Genomic DNA, 27,622 nt, shown 5'->3' on the forward strand with positions numbered 1-27,622 from the left:
TGGGACTGTAAACTAGTTCAACCATTGTGGAAGTCTGTGTGGCGATTCCTCAGGGATCTAGAACTAGAAATACCATTTGACCCAGCCATCCCATTACTGGGTATATACCCAAAGGACTATAAATCATGCTGCTATAAAGACACATGCACACGTATGTTTACTGTGGCATTATTCACAATAGCAGAGACTTGGAACCAACCCAAATGTCCAACAATGATAGACTGGATTAAGAAAATGTGGCTCATATACACCATGGAATACTATGCAGCCATAAAAAATGATGAGTTCATGTCCTTTGTAGGGACATGGATGAAATTGGAAATCATCATTCTCAGTAAACTATCACAAGGACAAAAAACCAAACACCACATGTTCTCAGTCATAGGTGAGAATTGAACAATTCCCACCTATGGAGTGTTGGGTGGGACTTTGGAGTCTCTCCTGTGGAGAGAATTTGGGTGTGGTCTCTACATTGTGAAAAGGGAACAAATAAATATTAAGTAACCAAAGTACAGATGGTGACAGAGACAATTAATACTGCAAATCCATGAGTACTCCTATATTTCCCAGCTTTCCCTGCAGTTGAGTTTGGGCCATGAGGCCACAGGCTTATCAGTGAAAATGTGAATAAAAGTGATGAATTACTTAAGACCAAGACAGTTAATAATTGCTCTATGTCATGCTTCTCTATCTTTCCTGGCTTTAGCAACTCTGAAAAATGTATGTTTACATAACATCACAAGATGGAGGGATTCAGGATTCCTGAGCCACTAAATGGATAATAGATCCTATTGACACACACTACACTTTAAAAGATAGAGGTATGAACTTTGTTTTGATAATTCACTGAAATTGTATGATGCATTACTGTAGCATAGCCTAAGCTACCCTTCTAATACAGACATGTTTATTTTGAGATACCTACTAAATATACAGCTGGAGAAGTCAAGAAATAGTTCACTATATAAATGTGGATCTCAATGGAAAAGGCTGAGCTGAAGGGAACAGTTTGGAAGTAATCATAATTTATAAATGGAGTTTAAAGCTATTCAAATTTAGCTCTGATTAGATTTTTTAAAAGGTACAAATAGGTAAGAGGAACTAACATCATAGAATATTAGCTTGCTTCATTTTTCTAACATCTGAATATATGATATATCATTTTTCCTATTATCAATGTGGGCCCATAACTTGTTCTTTGTTCCTGTGAGTTCAGACCCTCAGTTCTCTATGACTAGTGCCTGTGTCAGTGTCACCTGGCCCATTTCCTGGATGAGTAAAAGGATTTTTTTTTATATTTATTTATTTATTTTGAGACGAAGTCTCACTTTGTCGCCCAGGCTGGAGTATAATGGCGCGATCTCAGCTCACTGCAACCTCTGCCTACTGGGTTCAAGCAATTCTCCTGCCTCAGCCTCCCGAGTAGCTGGGATTACAGACACCCGCAACCATGTCTGGCTAATTTTGTATTTTTAGTAGAGATGGGGTTTCACCATGTTGGTCAGGCTGGTCTTGAACTCCTGACCTCAGCTGATCCACCCACCTTAGCCTCCCGAAGTGCTGAGATTACAGGCATGAGCCACTGCGCCCAACCTGTAAAAGGATTTTAAAATATAATAATGGTGATCGTTCCTTACATATAAAATATAATCAATGCAAACCTTAATCCTTTTTCAACAGCTTAGTGGGGTTCCCCCAACACACACCTTTTTTTTTTTCTTTTTTTGAGACAGAATCTCTTGCTCTGTCATCCATGCTGGTGTGCAGTGGTGTGATCTTGGCTCACTGCAACCCCAGCCTCCCAGGTTCAAATGATCCTCCTGCCTCAGCCTCCCAAGTAGCTGGAATTACAGACATGCGCTACCATGACTAGCTAATTTTGTGTGTGTGTGTATTTTTAGTAGAGATGGGGTTTCTCCATGTTGGCCAGGCTCGTCTCGGGCTCCTAGCTTCAAATAATCCATCTGCCTCAGCCTCCCAAAGTACTGGGATTACAAGTGTGAGCCACCATTCTGGTCTGCTTCATGTTTTTAAAAAGCATTTTTTAAATATTTATTACCCAGTTTGATTTTCACCACAAACTTGTGATAATGACAGCAGTGATGCTGGAGATGATGATGATCATGACACAGCCTTGGAAGGTAAGCAGGAGGAGGCAGAAGAGCCTCTGGAAATATTGGGACTCTCATATACATCAAATCTAAGACATCTTCCTCAGGCAACAAACTTCAAGTTAAAATTATAGCTAACATGAGATCCCACGTAATACTGGGCAATGTGCCAAGTAGTTTACATATTTAATTTAATCCTTACAAAAACTTTAGAGCATAGATATGAGCAGTTCAACTTTACAGGTTAAAACTAAATTTTCAAAAGATGGGAACCTCTCCATGATTTTTCAAAATCAGAAAGTGAAGGAGCCGGGATTTGAATCCAAGTATATTTTATTCCAAAGTCCATGTGCTTTCTGCTACAACACACTATAGGGCCTAAACTTGGGAACTTGATTGGCAACTTCTCTTTTCTCCTACTGGTAAGAGAAAACTGTGAAGGGACCATTAACTGTCTCAAGACTTCCCCACCACAGATAACATGTGAGCCATACTGTCCCTGATTTGCTTGGTCTTCTCTCTGTAGATAATGGGGTTAAGCATATGGGGGAACAAGCACATAGAGATTTGCCAGAAGTATGTGGACATGATGGGGGATATTCTTGCCAAAGCGGTGGGTCAGGAAAGTAAAAAATGATGGGATGAAGAAGAGGAGAATAACTCCAATGTAGAACCACAGGTGTTAAGAGCTTTGTGCTGGGACTCCTGGGAAGGAAGTCTAAACACAGCCTGGAGGATCAAAGTGTAGGAAAAACCAATGAATGCAACATCTACCAAAACCGATGTCATTGGCACTGAAAAGCCATACCAGATATTGACAGTTATGTCAGCACAGGCCAATCGGGCCACCCCAATGTGCTCACAGTATGAGTGGGGGATGATATTGGTCTGACAGTATGGCAGCCTCTTCAGCAGGAATATGACAGGAAAAATTGTCCCAATGCTTCGTCCCCAGATTGCCAGGGTCATTTTTCTAATTACCATAGGAGTTAAGATGGTAGTGTATCTCAAGGGAGTACAAATGGCTACATAACTGTCAAATGCCATGGCCAGCAGGATTCCTGACTCAGCCACAAAGGCAACATGAATGAAAAACATCTGAGTAACGCAGGCATCAAAGGCTATCTCCCCAGCGTGAACCCAGAAGATCGCCAAGGCCTTAGGCACAGTGGTGGTAGATAGCAGGATATCAGTGCCAGCCAGCATGGATAGGAAGACATGGAGGGTGTGTTCACTAAGGACAACTAGGATGAGGGCTCCATTTCCCAAGACTGCAGTGATGTACATAAGGTAGAAAGGAATGGAAAGCCAGATGTGGTATTGCTCCAGTCCTGGGATGCCAAGGAGAATGAATAGAGTGGGATGGAAGGTGGTGAGATTAGCACCAAACATGCCTTCTTTTGGAGTCTCTCTATGAAGACTAAAGAACATGAGAGTTAGTCAGCAGAGCCAGTTGTAAGTTCCACTAAAAGTTGAACATGGAATCAATCACTAATGCCTTGACTGAGAGTATATAATGTTATTCTTCCACTTCTCACATTATAATTGCAGATACAAATATAAACAAAGGTTTCTGATCACATCTCAGCAATATCTAGAAGCCATACATACCTCCCCATTCTCATTGGCATGTTCTTGCTCAGGCTTTGATCATCATTTACCTGTTCTGTTGCAACAGTGTCCTAAACTAATCTGGTCTCCCTGTCTTCCAGCTTCCCAACCTCAACTCCTTCACATTCATCAGCTATGTTGCAGTCTGGTTGGTATGCTCAAAACAAATATCTTCATCTGTTTTCTCTTATTACTCTTATATAATTATTTATTGACTTATGAAGTCCAAAGTTCTCAAGCATGCAAAGCCCTCCACAATCCCACTGTTACTTTCTTCTCCAGCTTTAATCGCCTGTAGACTCTAATAAAGCTAAATTAGATTATTTATACTAAATATTCTCCACACAAAACCTGGGTTTCTAACTCTCATGACTTTTCTCAAGTTTTTACCCTAACCTGGAACATACTTTTCTATCTTTAGTGTTTGTTGAAACACTGATCTTCCAATTCACAGCTTAAATATTTATTATTGGGGAAGCCTTTCCTAGGTTCAAATGCTAGCCTTCTGATTTTCTGATTATTGGCAAAAAGAGTTTTTCACATATCAGAAATTTAGCCTGATCTGTGAAATTGAACTATCCACACTTATTTTGCAAGAATTAATTTAAATACTTTCTGCAAACTGCCCAGCATAGTAGCTGGAAGAGAAACACCAAACAAATGCTAGTTATTGGTATTATGTGGATCAGTACAACTTAGTAGACATGTTAGAAACCAATAAAAATATATTTAGAATTCAAAATGTGATAAAGTAGCATTCAATTTAGTGGGGGAAAGCCTATTTGATTAATGGCTTTGAGATATTGGACTATATTATTTTTGTAAGAGAATAAAAGTTCCCACCTTAGTAAACAAACAGAAATTCCAGATTAATTAAAGATGTACATTTTTAAGATGAAACTATAAAAATATTTTCTAAACTTAAATGAGGGTCTGAAGCAAAAACATGATAAAATGTTTTGAAGGTTGGAAAGATCTGACTGAGATAAGAAAACCAAATTTCATAGAAAGTAGCCACTGAATGATGCAATTATGTAAAAATGTAGTCAATAATAAATAACAATTTTTGGAGAAAAAAACACAAAACATGTAATATACAGGAGGTTAATATATTCTTAAACACTAAAAGTTGGTATAATTGAAAAAGAAAAAATTAGAAAATGTGCAAAGAATTAAAATAGATAAAGTCAATGAAAAAAACAGATGGCCAATATACACATGACTAGATGCTTGACCTTACAAAATTTCAAGAAATGAAAATTAGCATCATCTTGAAATATCATAATTCTCTTATTATATTGGAAAACATTAGGAAAACAGCCCCCACTGCTGGTGGCAGGTAACTTAGTATAGTGATTTTGGAAAGTAATTTAACAGTAGCTATTAAGAATTCTAATTGTTTAAATCATTTACTCTGATAATATCACTTTTGGCAACTACCTGCTGAAATTACAGCTTAAGAACATAGAGATATATCTATAAGGATATTCTTTGATACATTGCTGCAATGGCAAAAGAAACTGTTAAAACTTCCATATCCATCAATAGGACAGTAAATAAATTATGGTACACATATTACAATGGAATGTTTTGTTTCCATTAAAAATTAAAAAGTATTCATCATGGCATACAGTTTGTTTGTTTATTTATTTATTTATTTATTTGAGGCACAGTCTCACTCTATTGCCCAGGCTAGAGTACAGTGGCATGATCTCGGCTCACTGCAACCTCTGCCACCCGGGTTCAAGCGATTCTCCTGCCTCAGCTTCCCAAGTAGCTGGGACTACAGGCGCACACCACCATGCCTGGCTAATTTTTGTATTTTTAGTAAAGACAGGGTTTGGCCATGTTGGCCAGGCTGTTCTTGAATTCCTGACCTCAGGTGATCTGCCCACCTCAGCCTCCCAAAGTGCTAGGATTACAGGTGTGAGCCACCATGCCCAGGCTCTTGTAGTTAAGTTTAAAAACGCAAACTGAAGATTAAAATGTGTAAGATAATTCTTTTTTCTGTCTATCAGGATACTTTATATTATGAATAAGAGAAAATCCAACTCGATTTTGGCCTGCAACAAAGGGGATGTCTTTGCCCTGTAACTGAAAATTATGACTCTAGTATCAGGTTTATCTAAAGATTCAAGACATTATTGGGGGCACCATTTCTTTATAACTCTCTTAGCCCTCCAGATGTTGACTCTCCTAGGACCAGAAATAAGGTGAGATGAGTGAGACACTTACCTTGAGTGCAAAATTTAAGTGGGTACCAAAAAACCACAGTAAGCAAGATAAATACTTTAATACAATGTTTTAGAATGAAAATTAATGCAAAAAATTCACAGTGAACACAATATTAAAATTTTAAATAAAGATAGGATCTGACAGTGCTATATACTGAGCTATTGTTTGGAGTCTGAAGCCCTTATAAATGTTTTCATGTATTACTAATAGCTAAATTTTTTCAATAATTTTATTTTGAATATATTATTATTTTTTCCATTAAAGCCAATAAAATTTTTTTAATTCTAATTTTTATCTAAATAAAATATTTAAACTTATACTGTTATGAGTTTTAATATGCTTACTTTTAAATATTTCAATATATTTAAAATACTTTAATATTCCAGAAAAAAAATTAACCCTAGTCCTAGCCCTGCATAGGAGAAATGTCTGCAGCAGTTCAAGATGTCAAGATGTACACATTAGATAGTGTGTACTTATAATACACTGTCCAGAAGAATTGTGAAGATCTTGTCTGAATCAACAGTTTATTGGATTTATTTCAGGAAAACCTAAAAATCCTAGGAAACAAACATTTATTCCCTGCCCCAAAACTTACGCCAGTTGAAGAGAAAGCTATTCTCCAACATGGGGAAGGAGCTGCCAGATGCACAGTCTGGAGTGAAACAGGACGGTAATTATACTTCATCCTTAGGAATCCCTGGGGTGAGGAGACAGCTTCTACTCTACTAGGTATTTAGGGAGTGTTTGGTTTAGACCCCAGCAGAACCAGTCTCCAGTGATCACTGCCTCAGGAACCAAAGAGGTTGGGTAATCTAACTGTCCTTCCTGCAGTGCTCTGTACATACTGTGTTTCCTAATGACTCCATATCTCTAACACATAAACACAGAATGGATTAGAGCTGCTAGTACTTAATACGTAGAATATTAAAGGCCAAGCTGTACCTACTAGACCTCAATATACATATAAACATGTGGAGAGATAGAAGAAATAGTAGGTCAAAAGAAGCCAAGTGTATGGGTGTTTGTGTGTGCGTGTGTGTGTGTGTAAGTGATTCCAGTTACAAAACTAGATAATATTTAACAAGGGTTCAGAGGTCAACCACCTCACCAATATTTCAATCCGTAAATATACATATGGATGCTCTATGCTAGATATTGGAACTATAATGATGAGGAAGACATTCTCTGCCCTCACAGAACTCAAGTTCTCGTGGGTTCATAAGTAGAGTTATTAATATTTAGTTGAGATGATAAACGTCATTGGTTTGGAGACCAAGAAGATAAGGTGATTACCTCTGAATTGGGGGGATCAGTGAAGAGTTCAAAGAACTCTACCATTTACCAAGTAAGTGACCTTGACTACTTATTCTCTCTGTGCCTTGGGTACCTCTGTGTATTAACCAGAGATAATAGCAGCACTATCTAATGGGGTTGTATGAGAATTAAATGAGATAATGCAGCAGAGAACTGAACATGGTTTCTAGCATAGAGTCATCCCTTAATAAACATGAGTTGTTGAGAGGAGCAGAGCAAGATGTTCAAATAGAAGCCTCCACTGAGTGTCCCCCAACAGGAACATCAAACTTAACAACTATTTACACACAAAAACACAGCTTCATAAAAACCAAAAATCAGGTGAGCAGTCACAGTGCCTGGTTTTAACTTTATATCACTGAAAGAGGCACTGAAGAGTGTAGGAAAAATAATCTTGAATCACTGACGCCACCCCTCCCCCACCCCCCAGCAGTGGCCACGTGACAAGAGAATCTGTGCACTTGTGGGAGGAAGAGCGCAGCGATTGTGGAAGGTTTTGCATTGGAACTCAGTGCTGCCCTGTCACAGTAGAAAGCAAAACCAGGTTGAACTCAGCCAATACCCACAGAGGGAGCATTTAGATAAGCACTAGCCACAGGCGAATCGTCCATGTCAGCGATTGGAACTTGAGCTTTGGTAAGTTTCACCACCACAAGCTAAAGTTCTCTGGAGTCCTAAATAAACTTGAAAGACAGTTTAGGGCACAAGTTCTGCAACTCATAGGCAAGTTCTAGTGCTGTGGTGGGCTCAGAGCTAGTGGACGTGGAAGGCATGAAACCTAGTGAGACACCAGCTGAGGTGACTAAGGGAATGTTTTTACCACCCCTCCCCCAACCCCAGGCAGCACAGCTCACACAAATGAAAGTGACTCCCTTCTGCTTGAGGAGAGGGAAGTGTAAAGAGGACTTTGTCTTGCAACTTGGATATCAGCTTAGCCACAGTTGGATAGGACACCAGGCAGAGTCATGAGGCCCTCATTCCAGGCCCTAGCTCCCAGATGACATTTCTAGACACACCCTGGGCCAGAGGGGAACCCACCATCCTGAGAAGAAGGACTAAGTTCTGGCAGGATTCATCAGCTGCTGACTAAAGAGCTTTTGGTCCCTAAATAATCAGCAACACTACACAGGTAGTACCACAGTAGTAGTCGTGGGCTTTAGGTGAGACTCTGAGACGTGCTGGCTTCAGGTGAGACCCAGCACATTTCTAGCTGTGGCGGCTATAGTGAGAGATTCCTTCTGCTTGAGAAAAGCAGAGGGAAAAGTAAAGGGGACTTTGTCATGCATCTTAGGTACCAGCTCAACCCCAGTGAGGTAGAGCATCAAGTGGACTCAGGGTTCCCAGTTCTAGGTCTTAGCTCTTAGATAGCATTTCTGGACCTGCCCTAGGCAAGAGGGGAGCCCACTACCCTGAAGGGTGAGTCCCAGGTCTGGCAGCATTCACCATAGCTGACTGAAGCGCCCTGAGCCTTAAGTAAACATCAGTAGTAGCTTGGCAGTACTCCCCATGGGCCATGGGGTGGTGGCCATGGGAAGAAGCTATTCTGCCTGGGAAAGGAAAGAGTGGGATCTTCCCTTTCCTTCCCTGGTATCTCGTGATTTGAGTGCCAGCATAGCTGCAAAGAATAGAGCACCAGGTAAATTTACAAGGTTTTTTACTGCAGTCCCTGGTCCTTAGACAGCATCTCTGGACCTGTCCAGGCCCTGGGAAAACTTATCGCCCTGAAGGGAAGGACACAAGACTGGCTGGCTTCATTGCATGCTGATCATAGACCCCTAAGGCCTTGAGCAAACACAGGTGGTAGCTAAGCAGTAAATAAGGGAAGAGAACAAGAGTCTCTGCCTAATAATACAAATAATTCTTCTGGTTATTATTTAAGACTGACAAGGTGGTGCTTCTATAAGTATGCAAAACACCAGTGTTACTAGGCTTGGGGTGCCTACTAATGCAGATATGGCTTAGGTCAAAACACCCAAGTCTCTCCTTTGACTGGAGCAGTGAAAAAGAACAACAACAACAAAATTTAAAACAACACCCAACAAAAGAAGATTACTACAGTAGGTGTAAGATTTTTCATTTGCCAGTTTTTAAGTTTCTTTTTTTTCTTTTTGAGATGGAGTCTCACCTTGTCTCCCAGGCAGGAATGCAGTGGCGTGATCTCAGCTCACTGCAACCTCCGTCTCCAGAATTAAAGTGATTCTCCTGCCTCAGCCTCCCAAGTAGCTGGGATTACAGGTGTGTGCCACCACACCTGGCTATTTTTTGTATTTTTAGTAGAGACGGGGTTTCACCATGTTGGCCAGGCTGGTATGGAATGCCTGACCCCAGGTGATCCACCTACCTTGGCCTCCCAAAATGCTGGGATTACAGGCAAGAGCCACAGCACCCAGCCAGTTTTGAAGTTTCTTAATTGAATTACTGGCTTTAGGGTTGAGCCCTTAGAAGAACAGGGCCAGGAAAGGGGTCTCTGGTGCCTCCTGTTTTTCCCAAGTAGTCCAGGCTGTTAGAGCTTGAATATCTGCTTTTAATTAAACTGAGCTTAACCATAGCAGTTTTTAATAAAGTCCTTTTAGAATTTCTTATGCCAAATGGCCCATATTTCTGGCTTTTGAACTTTACCAAAGGTAACCTCCCAGATGCTTAGAGAAAGGGAAATTTAAGACAGTCTGTGGAGAAGAAGAGAATAGACAAGGTCACACAGATAATAAATCAGAAATAACTTTCTTCCTATATGGGGAATCCAACCCAGACCACCACTGTGAAAGTGTAAAACCTTAGCTACTGAGCTACACAGCACAGGGCAGTCTCCATTCCTTTTCCCAGAAGGAGTCTAGAGTAGTTCATTTTGAGATTGCAAAGTCTTTTAACTATTTAATATATTTTTTAGAGGTAACTATGACATGAACTCTAAAATTCCTGTTCCCTGGAAGGTGGAGACCAAGAGAAAGTACACCACATGGTTAAAAGGTCAAGCTCCTAAGGACATTAAGCAAGGTGGAGACTTCATCCCATTTTTTTGTTTGTTTTTGCTGGGTCGTCTTGAAAAGTGGGTTTACAGGTGTTCTAAGCCCATGCTTTATGCTAAAGTACCCCTCAACACAGAAAAATGGATTCATTGCACAAAATACACCAGCTTAAGACTAGCCTTAGAATTCTTTTTCATATTAATAAAAACTTTACAGAGGAGATAAACGTTGATTTTTTTCCATTCATTCAACTGTTTGCACAGAGAGAAAGAAGCCAGAAATCTGACTGCTAAGAAATTCTAACCCTTTTGCCGGCATGCCAGGCTTCTGGCTTCCCTTTCCCTGAGTGGTCCTAGTGATCTGGCTTGCAGCCCTATTGCCCTAGGGGCCAAGCCACATCATAAAGGAAAATTATTTTTTTTTTTGTTCTGGCCAGAGCAAAATACATGTGATAAAACATAAACATTAGCCACTCTGTTTAGCACCCAATAGAACGAGCAAGGCTTAAATCTGCCCCCAAATGGGCCCTGTCATCCTTAATCCAACCTCTGACTTGGAGTTTCCACACGTGGTCTCTGGGCAAGATGGTTGCCCTGAGTAACAGAAAAGATAGGAAAGGAAAAGTAGAGATGGAAAGTATTGCCTGTGGCAGGGTGGGGAGAGTAAAGAGCTTAGGGAGGCCAGAGAAAAGACCCACTCATTGCAGCAACAGTGAAAAGTTCAGGCAGCCGCTTGTCAGTAGTAGCAAAGGGATCTTTTCCAGCAGTGCCATCAGCGCTCAAGTTTCCCCTCTTAGGCAGGAAAAAGCTCCCTATGTCCCATGATCCTGTACATGCCCAGCCCTGTAACCCACAGCCATCAGCAGTGAGTGCAAGGTAGATTAGCCCAAAGAGAATAGAAGTTAACATTCCATAGTGCCAAACCTGTTTTTAGCCGAGAGGGACTTTACCGAGAGGGGCCTCTAATGCCCTAAATCTTAGAAGGGACTCTAACCCTCCTAAGTTGGGCCTCTAATCCAAGGTTGGTCAAGCATCCTTGCCTTTTATTAAGAGGGGTCTCTAACCTACTCTGTCTTAGGAGAGACTCTAACTCCCCTAAGTAGGGCCTCTGACACAAACCCCTTCTTCACCAGGGTACTCCACAACTTGCCCAAACTCATCCAATCAGTGCTGCAGTCTGTTTCCTTTGGTTCAGTGGGCGGGGGTGGGGGGGTAGGGGGGCAGGGGGAGTATCCTCAGTATTGTCCCTTTTGTGGTTTGTGAGAAAGATGTTACTGGACCCCACCACTTGCCCAAAGTTAGCCTTTGGGTCAGGGGTTACCACAATGTAGTCGCTTCCGTGGTCGCCCGAAAGATGTTACAGGCCTCCAACCTTTACCCAAAGGTAGGCGTTGGGTCAGGATTTCTGCATTATAGTCCCTTTGTAGTCACCAGAAATATATTACAGGACAGGGGTCCCAATATAGACCCCAAGAGAGGGTTCTTAGATCTCACACAAGAAAGAATTCAGGGTGAGTCTGCAAAGCAAAGTGAAAGCAAGTTTATTAAGAAAGTAAAGAAATAAAAGAATGGTTACTCCATAAACAGAGCAGCCCTGAGGGCTGCTGGTTGCCCATTTGTATGGTTATTTCTTGATGATATGCTAAAAAAAACAAAAAGGCAGGGGTGGATTATTCATCCCTCCCCTTTTTAGACCATATAGGGTAACTTCCTGACATTGCCATGGCATTTGTAAACTGTCCTGGTGCTGGTGAGAGTGTAGCAGTGAGAACAACCAAGGTCACTCTCGTTGCCATTTTGGTTTTGGTGGGTTTTGGCCGGCTCCTTTACTGCAACCTGTTTTATCATCAAAGTCTTTATGACTTGTATCTTGTGCCACCTCCTATCTCATCCTGTGACTTAGAATGCCTTAACTGTCCGGGAATGCAGCCCAGTAGGTTTCAGCCTCATTTTACCCAGCTCCTAGTCAAGATGGAGTTGTTCTGATTCACGTGCCTCTGACAGCATGACATATTAAGGTGCTGAAAGAAAAAAAAAACTTTTAACCTAGAATAGTATATCTGGTGAAAATATCCACTAAGCATTAAGTCCCCCAGGCAAACAAAAGCTGGGGGATTTCATCATCACCAGGCATATCCTACAAGAAAGGCTAAAGGGAGTTTTTAATCTGAAAGAAAACAATGTTAATGAGCAAGAAGAAGTCATCTGAAGTTATGAAACTCACTGGCAATAGTAAACAGAAAAAAACACATGACAGTATGTGAACCCTAAAAATCTGAGACAGGTATCAGTTAATTTTGAAAGTTTATTTTGCCAAGGTTGAGGACACAGCCTCAGGAGGTTCTGATGACATATGCCCAAGGTGGTCAAAGCACAATTTGGTTTTATACATTTTAGGGAGATATGAGACATCAATCAACACATGTAAGGTGAACACTGGTTCAGTCTGGAAAGATAGGATGACTCAAACAGGGAGGGGGCTTCCAGGTCATAGATAGAAAAGAGACAAATGGTTGCATTCTTCTGAGTTTCTGATTAGCCTCTCCAAAGCAGGTAATCAGATATGCATTTATCTCAGTAAGCAGAGGGGTAACTTTGAATAGAATGGGAGGCAGGTTGGTTCTAAGCAATTCCCAGCTTGACTGTTCCCTTTAGCTTGGTGACTTTGGGGACCCAAGATATTTTTTCTTTCACAAGTATAGCACTGTAATTGCAGTGTATAATCTTCTCTTGACTTAAGTAGAAAAATTAAATTATGAAAAATCATAACTATAATTATAACAACTTTTTAAGACATAGTACAATAAGACATAAAGAGAAACAACAAAAATTTAAAAAGTAGGCAAAGTTAAAGTGAAGAGTTTTTGTTAGTTTACTTTTTGCATGTTTGTTTATGCAGTCAGTATTAAGCTGTCATCAGTTTGTTTTTATTTATTTGTTTGTTTATTTATTTATTTATTTTTGAGACAGAATCTTGCTGTGTTGCTCGGGCTGGAGTGTACTGGTGCGATCTTGGCTCACTGCAACCTCCACTTCCTGGATTCAAGCAATTCTCTTGCCTCAGCCTCCCGAGTAGCTGGGATTACAAGTGCACACCACCATGCCTGGCTAATTTTTGTATTTTTTAGTAGAGATGGGGTTTCACTACGTTGGCCAGGCTGGTCTCAAATTACTGACCTCAGGTGATCTGCCCACCTCAGCCTCCCAAAGAGCTGGGATTACAGGCATGAGCCACCACCCCCCGCCTTGTCATCAGTTTAAAATAATGGGTTAGAAGATAGTATTTACAAGCTTCATGGTAACCTCAAATCACAAAACATACAATAAATACACAAAAAATAAAAAGCAATAAATTAAAGCATACCACTACAGAAAATCACCTTCACTATAAGGAAGACAGGAAAGAAAGATGAGAAGACCACAAAACAACCAGAAAAAAAATAACAAAATTGCAAGAGTAAGTTCTTACTTATCAATAATAACATTGAATGTAAATTGACTAAACTCTCCAATAAGAAGACACAAAATGGCTGAATTGATTCAAAAAAGAATCAACAATAATCTGTTGCCTACAAGAAACACGCTTCACCTATAAAGACACAGAGACTGAAAATAATGGGATGGGAAAAGATTTATATCAGACAAAATAGATTTCGAGGCTAAAACTATGAGACAAAGATCATTATATAATGATTAAAAAGGTCAGTTCAGAAAGCGAATATAACAATTTAAAATATATATGCATCTTACACTGGAGTACCCAGATATATAAAGTAAACATTAGTAGAGCTAAAGAGAGAGATAGGTCCCAATACAATAATAGCTAGAGACTTCAACACCCCACTTTCAGCATTATCCAGACAGAAAATCAACAAAGAAATATTGGACTTAATCTGCGCTATAGACCAAATATGACCTAATACATATTTACAGAACATTTAATCTAATGGCTGTAGAATACACATTCTTCTCCTCAGCACATAGATCATTCTCAAGGATAGGCCAAAAGTTAGATCATGGAACAAGTATTAAAACATTAAACAAATGAAACAAGCATCTCCTCTGACAAAAATGGAATAAAGCTAGAAATCATTAACACAAGGAATTTTGGAGAGTATAAAGACACAAAGATATTAAACAGTATATTCTTGAACAACCAGTGGATCAATGAAGAGATTAAGAAGGAAAATAAAAATTTTCTTGAAACAAATGATAGTGGAAATACAACTTACCAAAACCTATGGCATACGGCAAAAGCAGTACTAAAGTACTAACTAACAGAGAAGTTTATAGCTAAAAGTGCCTATATCAAAAAAGAAGAAAGACTTCAAATAAACAACTTAATGATGCATCTTAAAGAACTAGAAAAGCAAGAGCAAGCCAAACCCCAAATTAGCAGAAGAAAAGAAATAATAAAGATCAGAGCAGAACTATATGAATTTGAAAGGAAGAAAATACAAAAGATCAATGAAACAAAAAGTTTGTTTTTTGAAAACATAAACAAAATTGACAAACCTTTAGCCAGACTAAATAAGATAAAAGAGAGAAGGTCCAAATAAATAAAATCAGATATGAAAAAGGACACATTATAAAAACTGATACTGCAGAAATTCAAAGGATCATTAGTGGCTACTATAAGTAACTACATGCCAATAAATTAGAAAATCTAGAAGAAATGAATAAATTCCTAAACATATACAACCTGCCAAGATTGAACCATTAAGCAATTCAAAACATGAACAGGCCAATAACAAGTAACAAAATTGAAGCCATAGTAAAAAGTCTTCCAGAATTAAAAAAAAAAAAAAAAAAATCTTGGGACCTGATGGCTTCACTGTTGAATTCTAGCAAACATTTAAAGAAAAAACAATACCAATCCTACTCAAATTATTCTGAAAAATAGAGGAAGAGGGAATACTTCCAAACTCATTCTATGAAGCCAGTATTACCCTTGTACCAAAGCCAAAGACATATCAAAAAGAAAACTATAGGTCAATATCACTGATGAATACTGATGCAAAAATCCTCAACAAAATACCAGCACCCTGAATTCAACAGCACGTTGAAAAGATCATTCATCAAGACCAAGTGGGATTTATCCCAGGGATGCCGGATTGGTTCAACATATGCAAATCCATCAATGTGATACGTTATATCAACAGAATGAAGGACAAAAGCAACATAATCATATCAACTGATGCTAAAAAAAAAGTATTTGATAAAATTCAACATCTCTTCATGATAAAAACCCTCAAAAAACTGGGGATAAAAGGAACATAGCTCATGCCGTATACAATGGACTCACAGCTAATATTATACTGAATGGGGAAAAACTAAAAGCCTTCCTTCTAAGATCTGTAACATGACAAGAATACCCACTTTCTCTAGTGTTATTCAACGTAATACTGGGAATCCTAGCAAGAGTAATCATATAACAGAAAAAAATGAAGGGCATCTACATTGGAAAAAAAAGAAGTCAAATTATCCTTGTTTGCAGATATATGATATGATTTTATATTTGGGAAAACCTAAAGATTCCACAGAAAAATTATTCACACTGATAAACAATTCAGTACAGGTGCAGGTTACAATATTGACATACAATAATCAGTAGCATTTCTATATGCCTCCAGTAAACAATCTCAAGGAAAAATCAGGAAAGCAATGTCATTTATAATAGCTACAGATAAAATACAATATCTAGGAATTAACCAAAGAATTAGAGGAGCTCTACAATGAAAACTATAAAACACTGATGAAAGAAATTGAAGAGGGCACACCAAAAAATGGAAGGATATTCCATGTTCATGGATTGGAAGAATCACTATTGTTAAAATGTTCATACTACCCAAAACAATCTACCGATTCAATGCAATCTCTATCAAAATACCAATGACATTCTTCACAGAAATAGAAAAGAAATTTTCTATGGAACCACAAAAGATCCAGAATAGCCAAAGCTGTACTGAGCAAAGAGAACAAAACTGGAGGAATCATATTACCTGACTTTAAATTATACTACAGAGCTGTAGTAACCAAAATGGCATGGCACTGGCATAAAAACAGATACTTGGAGCAATGGAACAGAATAAAGAACCCAGAAACAAATCCATACATCTACAGTGAACTCACGTTCAACAAAGGTGCCAAAAACATACACTGGGGAGAGGACATTCTCTTCAATAGAAAATAGTGCTGGGAAAACTGGATATCCATATACAGAAGAATGAATCTAGACCCCTATCTCTTGCCATAAACAAAATTCAAATCAAAATGGATTAAAGACTTAAATCTAAGACCTCAAACTATAAAACTACTAAAAGCAAACAATGGGAAAACTTTCCAGGATATGAGAGTAGGCAAAGATTTCTTGAGTTTTATTCCAAAAGCCCAAGCAACCAAAGCAAAAATGAACGAATGAGATCACCTCAAGTTAAAAAGCTTCTGCACAGCAAAGAAAACAACAAAGTGAAGAGACAACCCAAAGAATAAGAGAAAATATTTGCAAACTATGTATCTGATGAGGGATTAGTAACTAAAACATATAAGAAGCTCAAACAACTCCATTAAAAAATCTAATAATGTGACCAAAAAATGGGCAAAATATCTGAATAGACATTTCTCAAAAGAAAACATACCAATGGCAAACAAGTATATGAAAAGGTGCTCAACATTATTGATCATCAGAGAAATGCAAATCAAAACTACAATGAGATAACATTTCACCCCAGTTAAAATGGCTTTTATCCAAGACAAGCAATATCAAATGCTGGAGACAATGTGGAGAAAAGAGAACCCTCATACACTGTTGGCAGGGACATAAATTAGTACAACCACTATGGAGAACAGTTTGGAGATTCCTCAAAAAACTGAAAATAGAGCTACTATATGATCCAGCAATCCCACTCCTATATATACCCAAAAGAAAGAAAATCAGTATATCGAAGAGATATCTGCACTCCCATATCTGCAGCCCTATTCACAATAGCCAAGATTTGGAAGCAACCTAAGTGTCCATCAACAGGTGAATGGATAAAGGAAATATGGTACATATACACAATGGAGTACTAGTAAGCCATAAAAAAATGAGATCCTGTCATTTGCAATAGCATGGATGAAACTGGAGTTCATTATGTTTAGTGAAATAAGCCCGCCACAGAAGGACAAACTTAGCATGTTCTCATGTGGGAGCTAAAAATTAAAACAATTGAACTCATGGAGATAGAGAGAAGAATGGTTACCAGAGGCTGGGAAGGATAGTGGGGATAGTTAACGGGTACAAAAAAAAAAATAGAATGAATGAATAAGACCTAGTATCTGCTAGCAAAACAGGGTGACTATAGTCAGTAATAATTTAATTGCACATTTTAAAATAACTAAAAGTATAATTGGGCCAGTCTCGGTGGCTCATGCCTGTAATCCTAGCACTTTGGGAGGCCAAGGCGGGTAGATTGCCTGAGCTCAGGAGTTCAAGACCACCCTGGGCAACATGGTGAAACCCATCTCTATTAAAAATACAAAAACTTAGCCAGACATGGTGATGGGTGCCTGTAGTCCCAGCTACCTGGGAGGCTGAGGCATGAGAATTGCTTAACCTGGGAGGTAAAGGTTGCAGTGAGCCGAGATCGCACCACTGCACTCCAGCCTCAGTGACAGAGCAAGACTCTGTCTCAAAAAGTAAATAAATAAAAGAGTATAATTGGATCGTTTGTTAAAATATAAATGCTTAAGGTGATTTAAATTTTTTTTAAATAAATAAACATTAGCTGTTATTGTAATATTGTTATCATTAATATTATCATGTTAATATTTTGTGTTACTATATAGTATGTTTTGTGATAGAGATGGAAAATAAGTTAGGACAAGATTATTAAATTAATGCTTAGCTTAGAACTTACTATGTAGTCCTGTGATTTCCAAACTATGTCTAATGGAACACTAGTTTATTTTACAGATGTAAATTTATATGCTTATCAAAATTATGCCAAAATTATGTGGACATTGATATAGATATCTACGGTCACAGAAGTGTGGGGAACACTGCTGACTCTAACTTTCTCTTGGACAGCCATGTGCATGACTCACAGAATATCAGCATTTTCCACAATTATTTGACCATGGAACTTTTTAATAAAACATTTATTTATATCTGATATCTACTGCTACAAAATATTCTGTGGAAAACTCTCTGTAATTAATGAAAAACCCTCCAAAGTATTTGACAGAAAGTGCCTTGATAAGCTCTGTCTTTTAGAAAATTTAATGTAGAGTCATTTCATAGTTTAGGCTAATGTGTAAAAGATTGAAAACATTGATCTCAGCTAAGAAAGTAATGCAATATCTGAAGTGAAAGATGAGAAAAGTCATAAGTAATTTGTACAGGCAGTGTTGAAAAGACTAACAATACTAGTAAGTATTAACAAAATATTTCTCAGAAACTATGAGCTAAAGATTATGTTAAGTATAGTCTTAAGGTTTATTTCATTTAATCTTCTAAATAACCCTGTGAAGGTAACCTATAAGGTACCCAATTTATAGATTTAAAAATTGAGGACCAAAAATGTTAAACAAACTGTGCAAGTTCGCATAGCTAGAAAATGATGGTGACAAGACTTGAGTCCTGATATGAGTCCAAATACTATCCGTATACTTATTTAGTGGTACAATCAATATAAATATCAACCAATAACTTTTTGAGTATCAGCCCTAAGAGGAGAAAGTTGAAAAAGACTATAGGGTTTCCAGCTCAGTGAAGTTGTTGGGATCATCATAATCTAGTTCCCAAGAAATGAAATGTAGGAAGAAAAGTGGAGTGGGAGTTCTACATCCTAGGAAGAATAACCAGTTAATAGGTGGATTTATGTGTCTAACACTCAAAAGAGAGTTTTAGACTAGAGACAGGGATATGGGACTCATTAGTGTTGGTGGTGGCTAAAGAAATGAGTGTACATGACCTTTTCTGGAAAAGCATGAAAGAATAAGGGTTGAGACTGTGAATCCCAAGAGAGTACTCCAATTTTGCCAACCTGGCCATGAACAATGTACTATAATTCCTAATTCTGGGTCTGGTCAAAAACTAGATATAAGAGAGAATCAAGAGTACCCTGTTTCCTCCTACTTTGTCTTTTCGCTTGTCCCTGAGTTACAGCAGAGAGAAGTACTGCAAATCAGCAGTTGATTTGGCTCAGTTATGCCAAACTGCCTTCATGAGGAGCTGATTTACTAATCACTGGTTTTGTGAAATAATTTAGCTGGTCATTTCAGTGTACCATAGAGATGCCTGTTCTGACCTCAAGGAGATAATTGCGCTCCCATTTATTTTTCAAAAATGTAGTATGTGTCAGGCATTTTGTAATGCACTGGGGATACAAATATGAATAATATACACTCTTCTGATTTCAAGGAGTTTGCAGTCAATTGAGGGTACAAATAAATGAACAACTCATTACATTACAATTTATTATGCACATTTGGAGATCTGTACAAGATACACTAGACATGCAAAGATAGGACCCTTGGCTTGCCTGGAGAAATTAGAAAAGACTCAACTTTTCTTGAACTAAAATTTGAAGGAAAGGAAGTTTTTCCAGATGACCAAAGGTCATGCATGGCTGTTCCTCAAACTCACCTGCCATTGTGGTAGTGGGTGGCAGGCCACTTGATTCTGTACAAAGAATCAATGCACATTTGGGATTTTTTTTTTTAAATTAAAACTCCTTAAAAGGGTAAATATAAAATTATTTTTATCCACTTCTTTATAACCTCATTTCATGTGGTGTTCAGATCCCTGCGCTTCTGGCGTCTATCTAGTCTACTGAGGGTACCAAAGCGTCATATCAGAGGCATGTACACTTAGTTATTATTTCTGGGTTGTAGGGAGGAATATGTAAAGAGGTTAGAGAAAACAAACAAGAGAAGGAGGAAGAATTATGAGAAAAGAAAGAAAAGTGGGGGGCGGAAGATGAAATAGAAAGAAGAGGAAGAAAAGCCTTCTCAGTCCAGGAAATCTCTGTATTTCACATCTAGCTTCCTTGAAGGAGCTGGACATGAAGATTCATGAGCCCAGAGGGGAGGTACAGCACCAAGTCTTGATGTCAAAGAACCGGTGGGCTACACCCTCACGTATCTGCTTAGTCTTCACACCATAGACAATGGGGTTCAGCATTGGTGGCACTGCCACATAAAGATTGGCCAGCAAGATATGGACATGTTGAGGAATATTACGCCCAAAACGGTGGGTCAATAAGGTAAAGAAGGATGGAACATAAAACATAAGGATGACACAGAGGTGGGAGCCACAAGTGCTGAGGGCCTTGGGCTGAGCATCCTGGGACGGCAAACGAAACACTGCTCGGAGGATTAGTGAGTAAGACACAGCGATGAGGATAACATCCAAGATGACCATGACAATGGGCACTGACTGAGAAGCCATACCAGATGTTAACAGTGATGTCAGCACAGGCTAAACGAGCCACTCCAATATGCTCACAGTAGGAATGAGGAACAATGTTGGTTCGGCAGAAGGGCAGCCGCTTCAGCAAGAATATGACTGGGAAGATGATGCAGAAGCTTCGGGTGATGACGGCCAGAGCAATCCTTCCCACAACAGGCCATGTTAGCACTGTTGTATATCTCAGTGGGGCACAAATGGCCACAAAGCGATCAAAGGCCATGGCTAACAGGATAGCTGACTCCCCCACAAACATCATATGGACAAAGAAGACTTGGGTGACACAGGCATCAAAAGCAATGTTATGTGCTTGAAGCCAAAAGATGGCTAGGGCCTTGGGCACAGTGGTGGTAGACAGCAGGATGTCCGTGATGGCCAGCATTGAGAGGAAGAAATACATGGGCTCGTGAAGGTTATGTTCCATGACAATAACCACTATCAGGATGCTGTTTCCCAGGACTGCAGTGATGTAAATGAGGCAAAGAGGTATTGACAGCCAAATGTGATAAGCCTCCAACCCAGGGATGCCAAGAAGGACAAAAACTGCAGGATGGAAGATGGTAACATTGGTGTGACTCATGATGCACTTTATAGTCCTCTCTATAATGACTTAGAAGCTGATGAGTCTACTGAAAGTGATAAAAACAGAAAGCACTCCTGAATATGTATAAATATCATAAAAGACAGCCTGGACTTCTAAATTGCTGGACTCTCCAGCGGCAAGTACTCCCAGAGAATGTTCACTTGGTGTAGGAATGGCTTCTGGCCCATAGTGCTTCCTTTGCAAATAGAGCTTCTGTGGCAATAATGCTTCAAGTATGAACAGAAGTGGCAGCACCTGCCTGCAACTACCCTGCCCCCAGAGTTTGGCCTCACCCTCCCTTTCTGACCTCATTCTACTATTTCCACACAAGCAGCATTTTCCACCTACCTGTATTGTACTTGTCCCTTTCCCCAAGATTTTGTTCTGCATTTACCTTTAATTTCCCTCCCCTTCTACTTCTGTTTAACAAAATTTTAACCTTAAAATAACTCCTTAAGACATACCACTTTGTAATGGTCTGTGTTCATAGCAATATATCTCCTTCCTAAAAAACTATTAACTAAACTATATTTTAACTGGGTTATATTTAATCCTATTAAGTTTATCTGGCTATTGCCTTGAACATTTCACAGGACACTTGCACCTCTGGCCCCTTGTGCAAGGGAGTAGAGTATCAAGTGGGAATCCAGGGGAAGCCTAGAGGGGTACATTTCTCCACTCTGATCCAGATTCATATCTTCCCTAATGCAGTGAGCAATGGGGCAGCCAATGAAACTGAGACAGGCAATTTTCATCACCAGTTCCTCATGGACTTCTCATGCTCCTCCTCAAATATTTCTAAACAGGAGCCTCTTGGTTATGTCTGGGCTTCCTTATCTGTAGAAGCCCCCAGGAAAACGATTCTGAGCAAAAGAAATCAATATATTGCCCACATGTAAACCCTGCTGACTCCACTAATACTGCCCTTCTTCCCACCCCACTGTTCCCCAACCCTCAGAAGGAACCATGTTTCCCTGCTGCCAAGAAGGATTAAGTATAGAGCCCTTCTTGGCTTTCCTGCCACTCAGGTAATATTTGTTTCATTCTGAAGTTCTGAACTATCTGTCAGCTATTAGGACTAGGGAAAGAGTGTATGATTAAGAATCTAGAAGGGAACATGAAGAAAAGGGACCACAGAGACAGTAAAGAGAGAATCAGAACTATAAAGGTACCAAATAAACACTAGACTGATCTTCTGATAATGGTATTCAGAGGGCCCCAAAGAAGAGATGCAAAGGAATAAAATCCTCAGTTTATTAGTCCATCCCTCTGCCTCTATGCAAATGAACTTTCTCAGAGCACGGTGGGCTGTGGGGAGGGAGCAATGGGACTCCAGATGGGTACAAGGAAGGGAATAGAGCCAGATCCAGACAAGTAAAGGCCGCAGGCAGGCTAATAATTTGACAGCATTCAAGTCAGTATATTTTAAATATTTGGGCCAGGCACAGTGTCTCATGCCTATAATCCCAGAAGTTTGGGAGGCCAAGATGGGAGGATCGCTTGAGGCCAGGTATTCAAGACCTGCCTAGGTAACATAACAAGACCCTGTCACTACAACACAATTTAAAAATTAGCCGGGAATGGTGGCACGCATCTGTAGTCCCAGCTACTTGGAGGCAGAGGCAGGAGGCTCTCTTGAGCCCAGGAGTTTGGGGCTGCAGTGAATGAGCTATGATGGCACCACCGCACTCCAGCCTAGGTGATGGAGCAAGACTCTGTCTCTTTAAAATATATATATATATATATATGTATGTATATATATAAAATACATATTATATGTACACATATATGTATATATATATGTGTGTGTGTGTATATGTATGTTCAACTTCTACTTAGAAGAGAGGCTGAGCTTTGCTGGAATGAGCACAGAGAAGAAGTCATTAGTAGCATTGCTCTGGCTCTATTTTAAAGTATTGAACTCAAATTTATACAAGCAAAAGCCCCAACAAAAAAACAAATTCATTTTCCTTAGGAGGAAATTTATTGGACATTTATTTTCTCACAACTTTCCCAACCCCTCCAGTTATTAACATACTCCTTCTCAATAAAACAGTAAGACACCTGATATACGTCCTCATCAAAACAAGTCTGCTCTCTGCCTATGACTCTGTTATGTTTTATCACTCCAACAGTGAGATACCAAAGGCAGGGTGGAGAGAGGGGCAATGAGGCCTAGATGGCTGTTAATGAGGTCCTGGAAAGGAGGTTACTGCCCATGGAAAGAAGGACTTTCATTTTATTCAGTGGCGTCTTAGAGCTCCATCAAAGCCCTGCTGCTTCTCTGTCAAGCACCTTTGGAGCGTTCGAGCCTCATTTAGGAAAGAGTTAAGGGTGAGAAGAAAGGAAACTCACAGGCAAAAAGAGGAATATCCAACGTCTCCCAGAAGTACCTCCCAGAGCTCCCAAGAGAACATCCAGCTGAGCGAGAAAAAAAAGAGCCAGAATAGTAGAGATGGAGCAGGAGCCAAGCTAGCTGGGAAAGAACACAACAAAGAAGGTGTAGATATTAAGTTCTGGAGCCAGACTTTCTGCATTCATTTCCCAGTTCTTCCCTAACTAACTAGATCTTGGGCAAGTCACTTTACTTCTGCATGCCTCAGTTTTTTTATCTGTAAGATGTGGATACCAAAAAAAACTTCATGTGGTAATTGTGGGGATTAAATAAGTTTGTATTGAGTGCTCAGAAAAGTAGGTTATTATTCTTGTTTATATCATCATCATCATCATCATTATTACCTCTGGCCATCATTCTCTTGTATTTTTTCCAGTAGGCAAAACACCTTAATGAATATTTAGCAACATTAAAGTCTTATTCTTCATCCAAATATGACCAAAGGAAACTCCTTTCTCAGGAAGAAAGAGGAGGAAAAGGAATGAAGGAAGTGCCCAATGAAAGGAAAATAGCCTGAGACCAGATCTCTCAGATAAACCTGGTGTCTCAAAAACCAGACCCAAGGGCTTTGGGTGGTACACCAGGCATATCCACTACTGATGGACTTAGCTTGGGTGAGGACTACCTGGCAGTCTTCCTGCAAATGCTCTGAAAAACACCCACCTGTCTCAACACAAAGAGAAATTATCTCCATCATTTACAGAAGCCTCAGGAACATTGCAGAACAATGGGAGTCAGCTTCTACTGCAGAACTGAGGAGATTTGGAAGTGGGAATTATAGAGAAGATTTGGTCCACACTTTAAAGGCGAAATGGAACCCACTTCTCCACAGCTCCTGACCAGACTTCCTAACCAGCTCTATTTTTTGGTAATAACTGTTTCCTCTTTAGGGGGTTATATAAAGGTCTTTTATGTCTTTATGCAATCTCAATTCAGAAGACTCTCCTTCCATCATAACAATGTATTCAAATGTGTTCACAAACCACATGTGATATAATTTTTAGGTAACTATACAGGAGTTGAGTTACCTTTTTGCCGAGTTGTATTATCTAGATATTTATTTCTACAAGTATTAATTTCACTTTGCCATTTTCCTTGTTATGTGCATTTTAGATGTCAAGTATTTTTCACAAGTCTTAGGTTCTTCAAAATGCACAGTCTCTGTACACTAAAGCCATGTCCCTAATGGATAAAACAGCTGCAAACCTCACTACCCCACTGTCCTCTGCTTGTAAGGCTGGTCTCTGTTTGCAGCACAATATATTGCAGGCTTTGTTATAATAAGTGTCATAAGAAATTTGTTTCTAATAACATATAAGGTCTCAAAATTTATAAATTATTTACCCTTCTAATATATTGGGGAAAATTCAGATTTATACCTTTAATAAGCTCACTCTTGCCCATGTGCACTTAAAGCTAGCATGTAAGAAGATGTTTTCATAATCTAAAGCCAGTGCTATCCATGATGCAGAGGCACTAAAATTCCCTTAATTCAGACAACCCTTAACAGTAACTCATGGTTTTTTAATTACTTATTTTTTAGCTGACAAATAAAAATGGTATACATTTATGTTGTACAACATGATGTTTTGATAAATGTATACATTGTGGAATGGCTAAATCAAGCCAATTCATGCTTATTACCTCACATATTTATTTTTTGTTGTTAAAACATTTAAAATCTACTCTCTTAGCAATTTTCAAGTATATAATATATTAACTATAGTCACCATGATGTTCAATAGATTTTTTAAACGTATTCCTCCTAATTGTATTGTTTTTTCATTTGACCAACATCTCTCTAATCACCCCTGAATCTCAAGCCTCTGGCAACCAGCATGATTTACTTTTGTAATGAATAAACATCTTGAGAAAAATTCCCACCTATCCATTTGTTTTACTGTCTATAAAGATTTTGGGTATTTTGCCAAACTTGAGTAAGCATATGGTGATGTATCATGTGTAAGTATCTTCTATGTTCTTGTGATGTAGTAGCAAAAATGTGGAGAACCCCAGCCCCAAAGCACCACCTCTTCCTTCCCAATGTCTATATCTGTTCTACAAGATGCAGGACAAAAAAACAAAACAAAACAAAAAACTAAAAAAAAACAAAAACAAAAAACAGAAGAAAGAGGATTTTTCAAGTTTAGACACAAGTGACACCCAGATTACCAAAAGAAAGTTTCCTTAAGACTTTGGGACTGAGGAGCTCATAGCACTAAGTACAGAGCCTGACACATTGTAGGTTCTTGGGAAATATTTGAAAAAAATAAGCCATGGAATTAGTGAATTAATCTTTCTCCAGTAGCTTTGCTTGTTTCCCCAAAACAAGGTGTTGATCAAAACCCAAGCCATTTTAATGAATAGCACCCACTAATATACCCTTCCCTGGTATAATCTGATTCTGATGGCTCTAAAAACTGCCCTGAAACCCTTAAACAGGAAGTTTTCTCTTTCTCATGTGCTCCTGGTGCTTTTCCTTGCCCCTCTCTGCGTTCCTATTCCTATCTCTCATCAGTGTTTACCACTTAAACCCACTGATGTATTTCCCAATGCCCACACTCCCCACTCTATGCTCTGTCATGCTGCAATCCCTCTCTCATCCTTTGTCTCACTGACCCCTTATCTTTCTCCCACATACCCATTTCTTTCTTCACAACTGCAGCCTTTGTCCTTTACAGATACCCCTAAATACACAAACACACACTCTCTCTCTCTCTCACTCACACACACACACCTGCCAATCCCTCCCTCTGCCACCACCAATGCTCTTAAACTCACCTACTGTATCACAATATCAGCTGAAGGATTGAGAAAATGGTAGGGAAGAGCTGAAAAAAAACTCACTTTGCTTATTCTGAGGAAAGAAGAATGAAAAGAAAAGAGAAAGCTGGTGGCATGAGGAGATGTCACTGTTCCTGCCCTGTACAGGACCCTTATATCTGCACACTGAGAAGCTACATGCTTCCTTCTTCTGGAGGCAGGTGTCGGAGTCACCCCTGGGATCATTGAGCCTGGGGTCAATGAGCAAAAGGAGATACAAAAACACTTCCCCTAGTGCCAACAGGGAACACTAACTCTAGGGATAATTAGTAGCTCCAGACAGAAAGCGCATAAAGTATTAGAAGACACAGCATAGAGCAATGACAGAAATCTCAACAATAAAATAACATAATAACAGCTAACATTTGTTGATCGATTACTATATCCCTGTCACTATGTTAAGTTTTTAACATAAATTATCTTATTTAATTATCAGAACAACCCAATGAGAAAAGGCACCACTATTATGTATCCATTTTGCAGATGAGAAAATGGAGGCTTAGAAAGACTAAGTAGTTGATAAGCAGAAAAGACAAAAGTCCTCAAGTGAACATGTCAAAGTGTTCTGACTCAGTATGAAAACACTCATTAATTCCTCAGAAACTATAATTTTGGAGGAGTAATTTTGAAGCAACCCTACAGGGTCAATCACTGAAGATAAGTTCAAGAAAAAAAGAACAGAATAAATGAAGATTGACTAAAATGTGTGCACCATTCAAAGCAAAATTTATAAGCACGTAAAAAGATGCTCAATGTCACTAATTATCAGGGAAATGCAAATCAAAAATCACAATGCGCACCTAACACCCATTAGGATGGCTACCATAAAAAATCTAAAATTTAAATTTAAAAACAGAAAGTAAGTTTTTGCCAGGATTTGCAGACATTGGAGCCCAGAGCACTGTTGGAGGGAATGTAAAATGATACCATCACTGTGGAAAGCAGAATAGTGGTTCCTCAAAAACTTAAAAATACAATTATCATATGATATAGCAATTCTACTTCTAGGCATATATTCAAAAGAATTGAAAGCCAAGTCCTGAAAAGATAATTGTACAACCATGTTCACAGCAGCATTTTTCATAATCGCTAAAACACAGAGGGAACTGTGTCCATCAACAGATGAATAGGT

At 39.0% G+C, this 27,622-nt stretch overlaps 1 protein-coding gene and 1 pseudogene across 1 annotated transcript; both read right to left on the reverse strand.

Moving 5' to 3' along the window:
• Positions 1–2,567: 2,567 nt before the first annotated feature.
• On the reverse strand, positions 2,568–3,503 carry LOC100986673 (olfactory receptor 52B2-like; annotated as a pseudogene).
• A 16,711-nt stretch (positions 3,504–20,214) lies between these two features.
• LOC100990509 (olfactory receptor 52B2) lies at positions 20,215–21,269 on the reverse strand. The gene is given in 2 exon segments (XM_008972443.4): positions 20,215–20,659; positions 20,661–21,269. Coding segments are annotated over 2 exon segments (975 nt in total). The 3' UTR covers positions 20,215–20,293.
• Positions 21,270–27,622: the final 6,353 nt, after the last annotated feature.

Source organism: Pan paniscus, chromosome 9 (assembly GCF_029289425.2).
Source record: "Pan paniscus chromosome 9, NHGRI_mPanPan1-v2.0_pri, whole genome shotgun sequence".
NCBI classification, from domain to species: domain Eukaryota; kingdom Metazoa; phylum Chordata; class Mammalia; order Primates; family Hominidae; genus Pan; species Pan paniscus.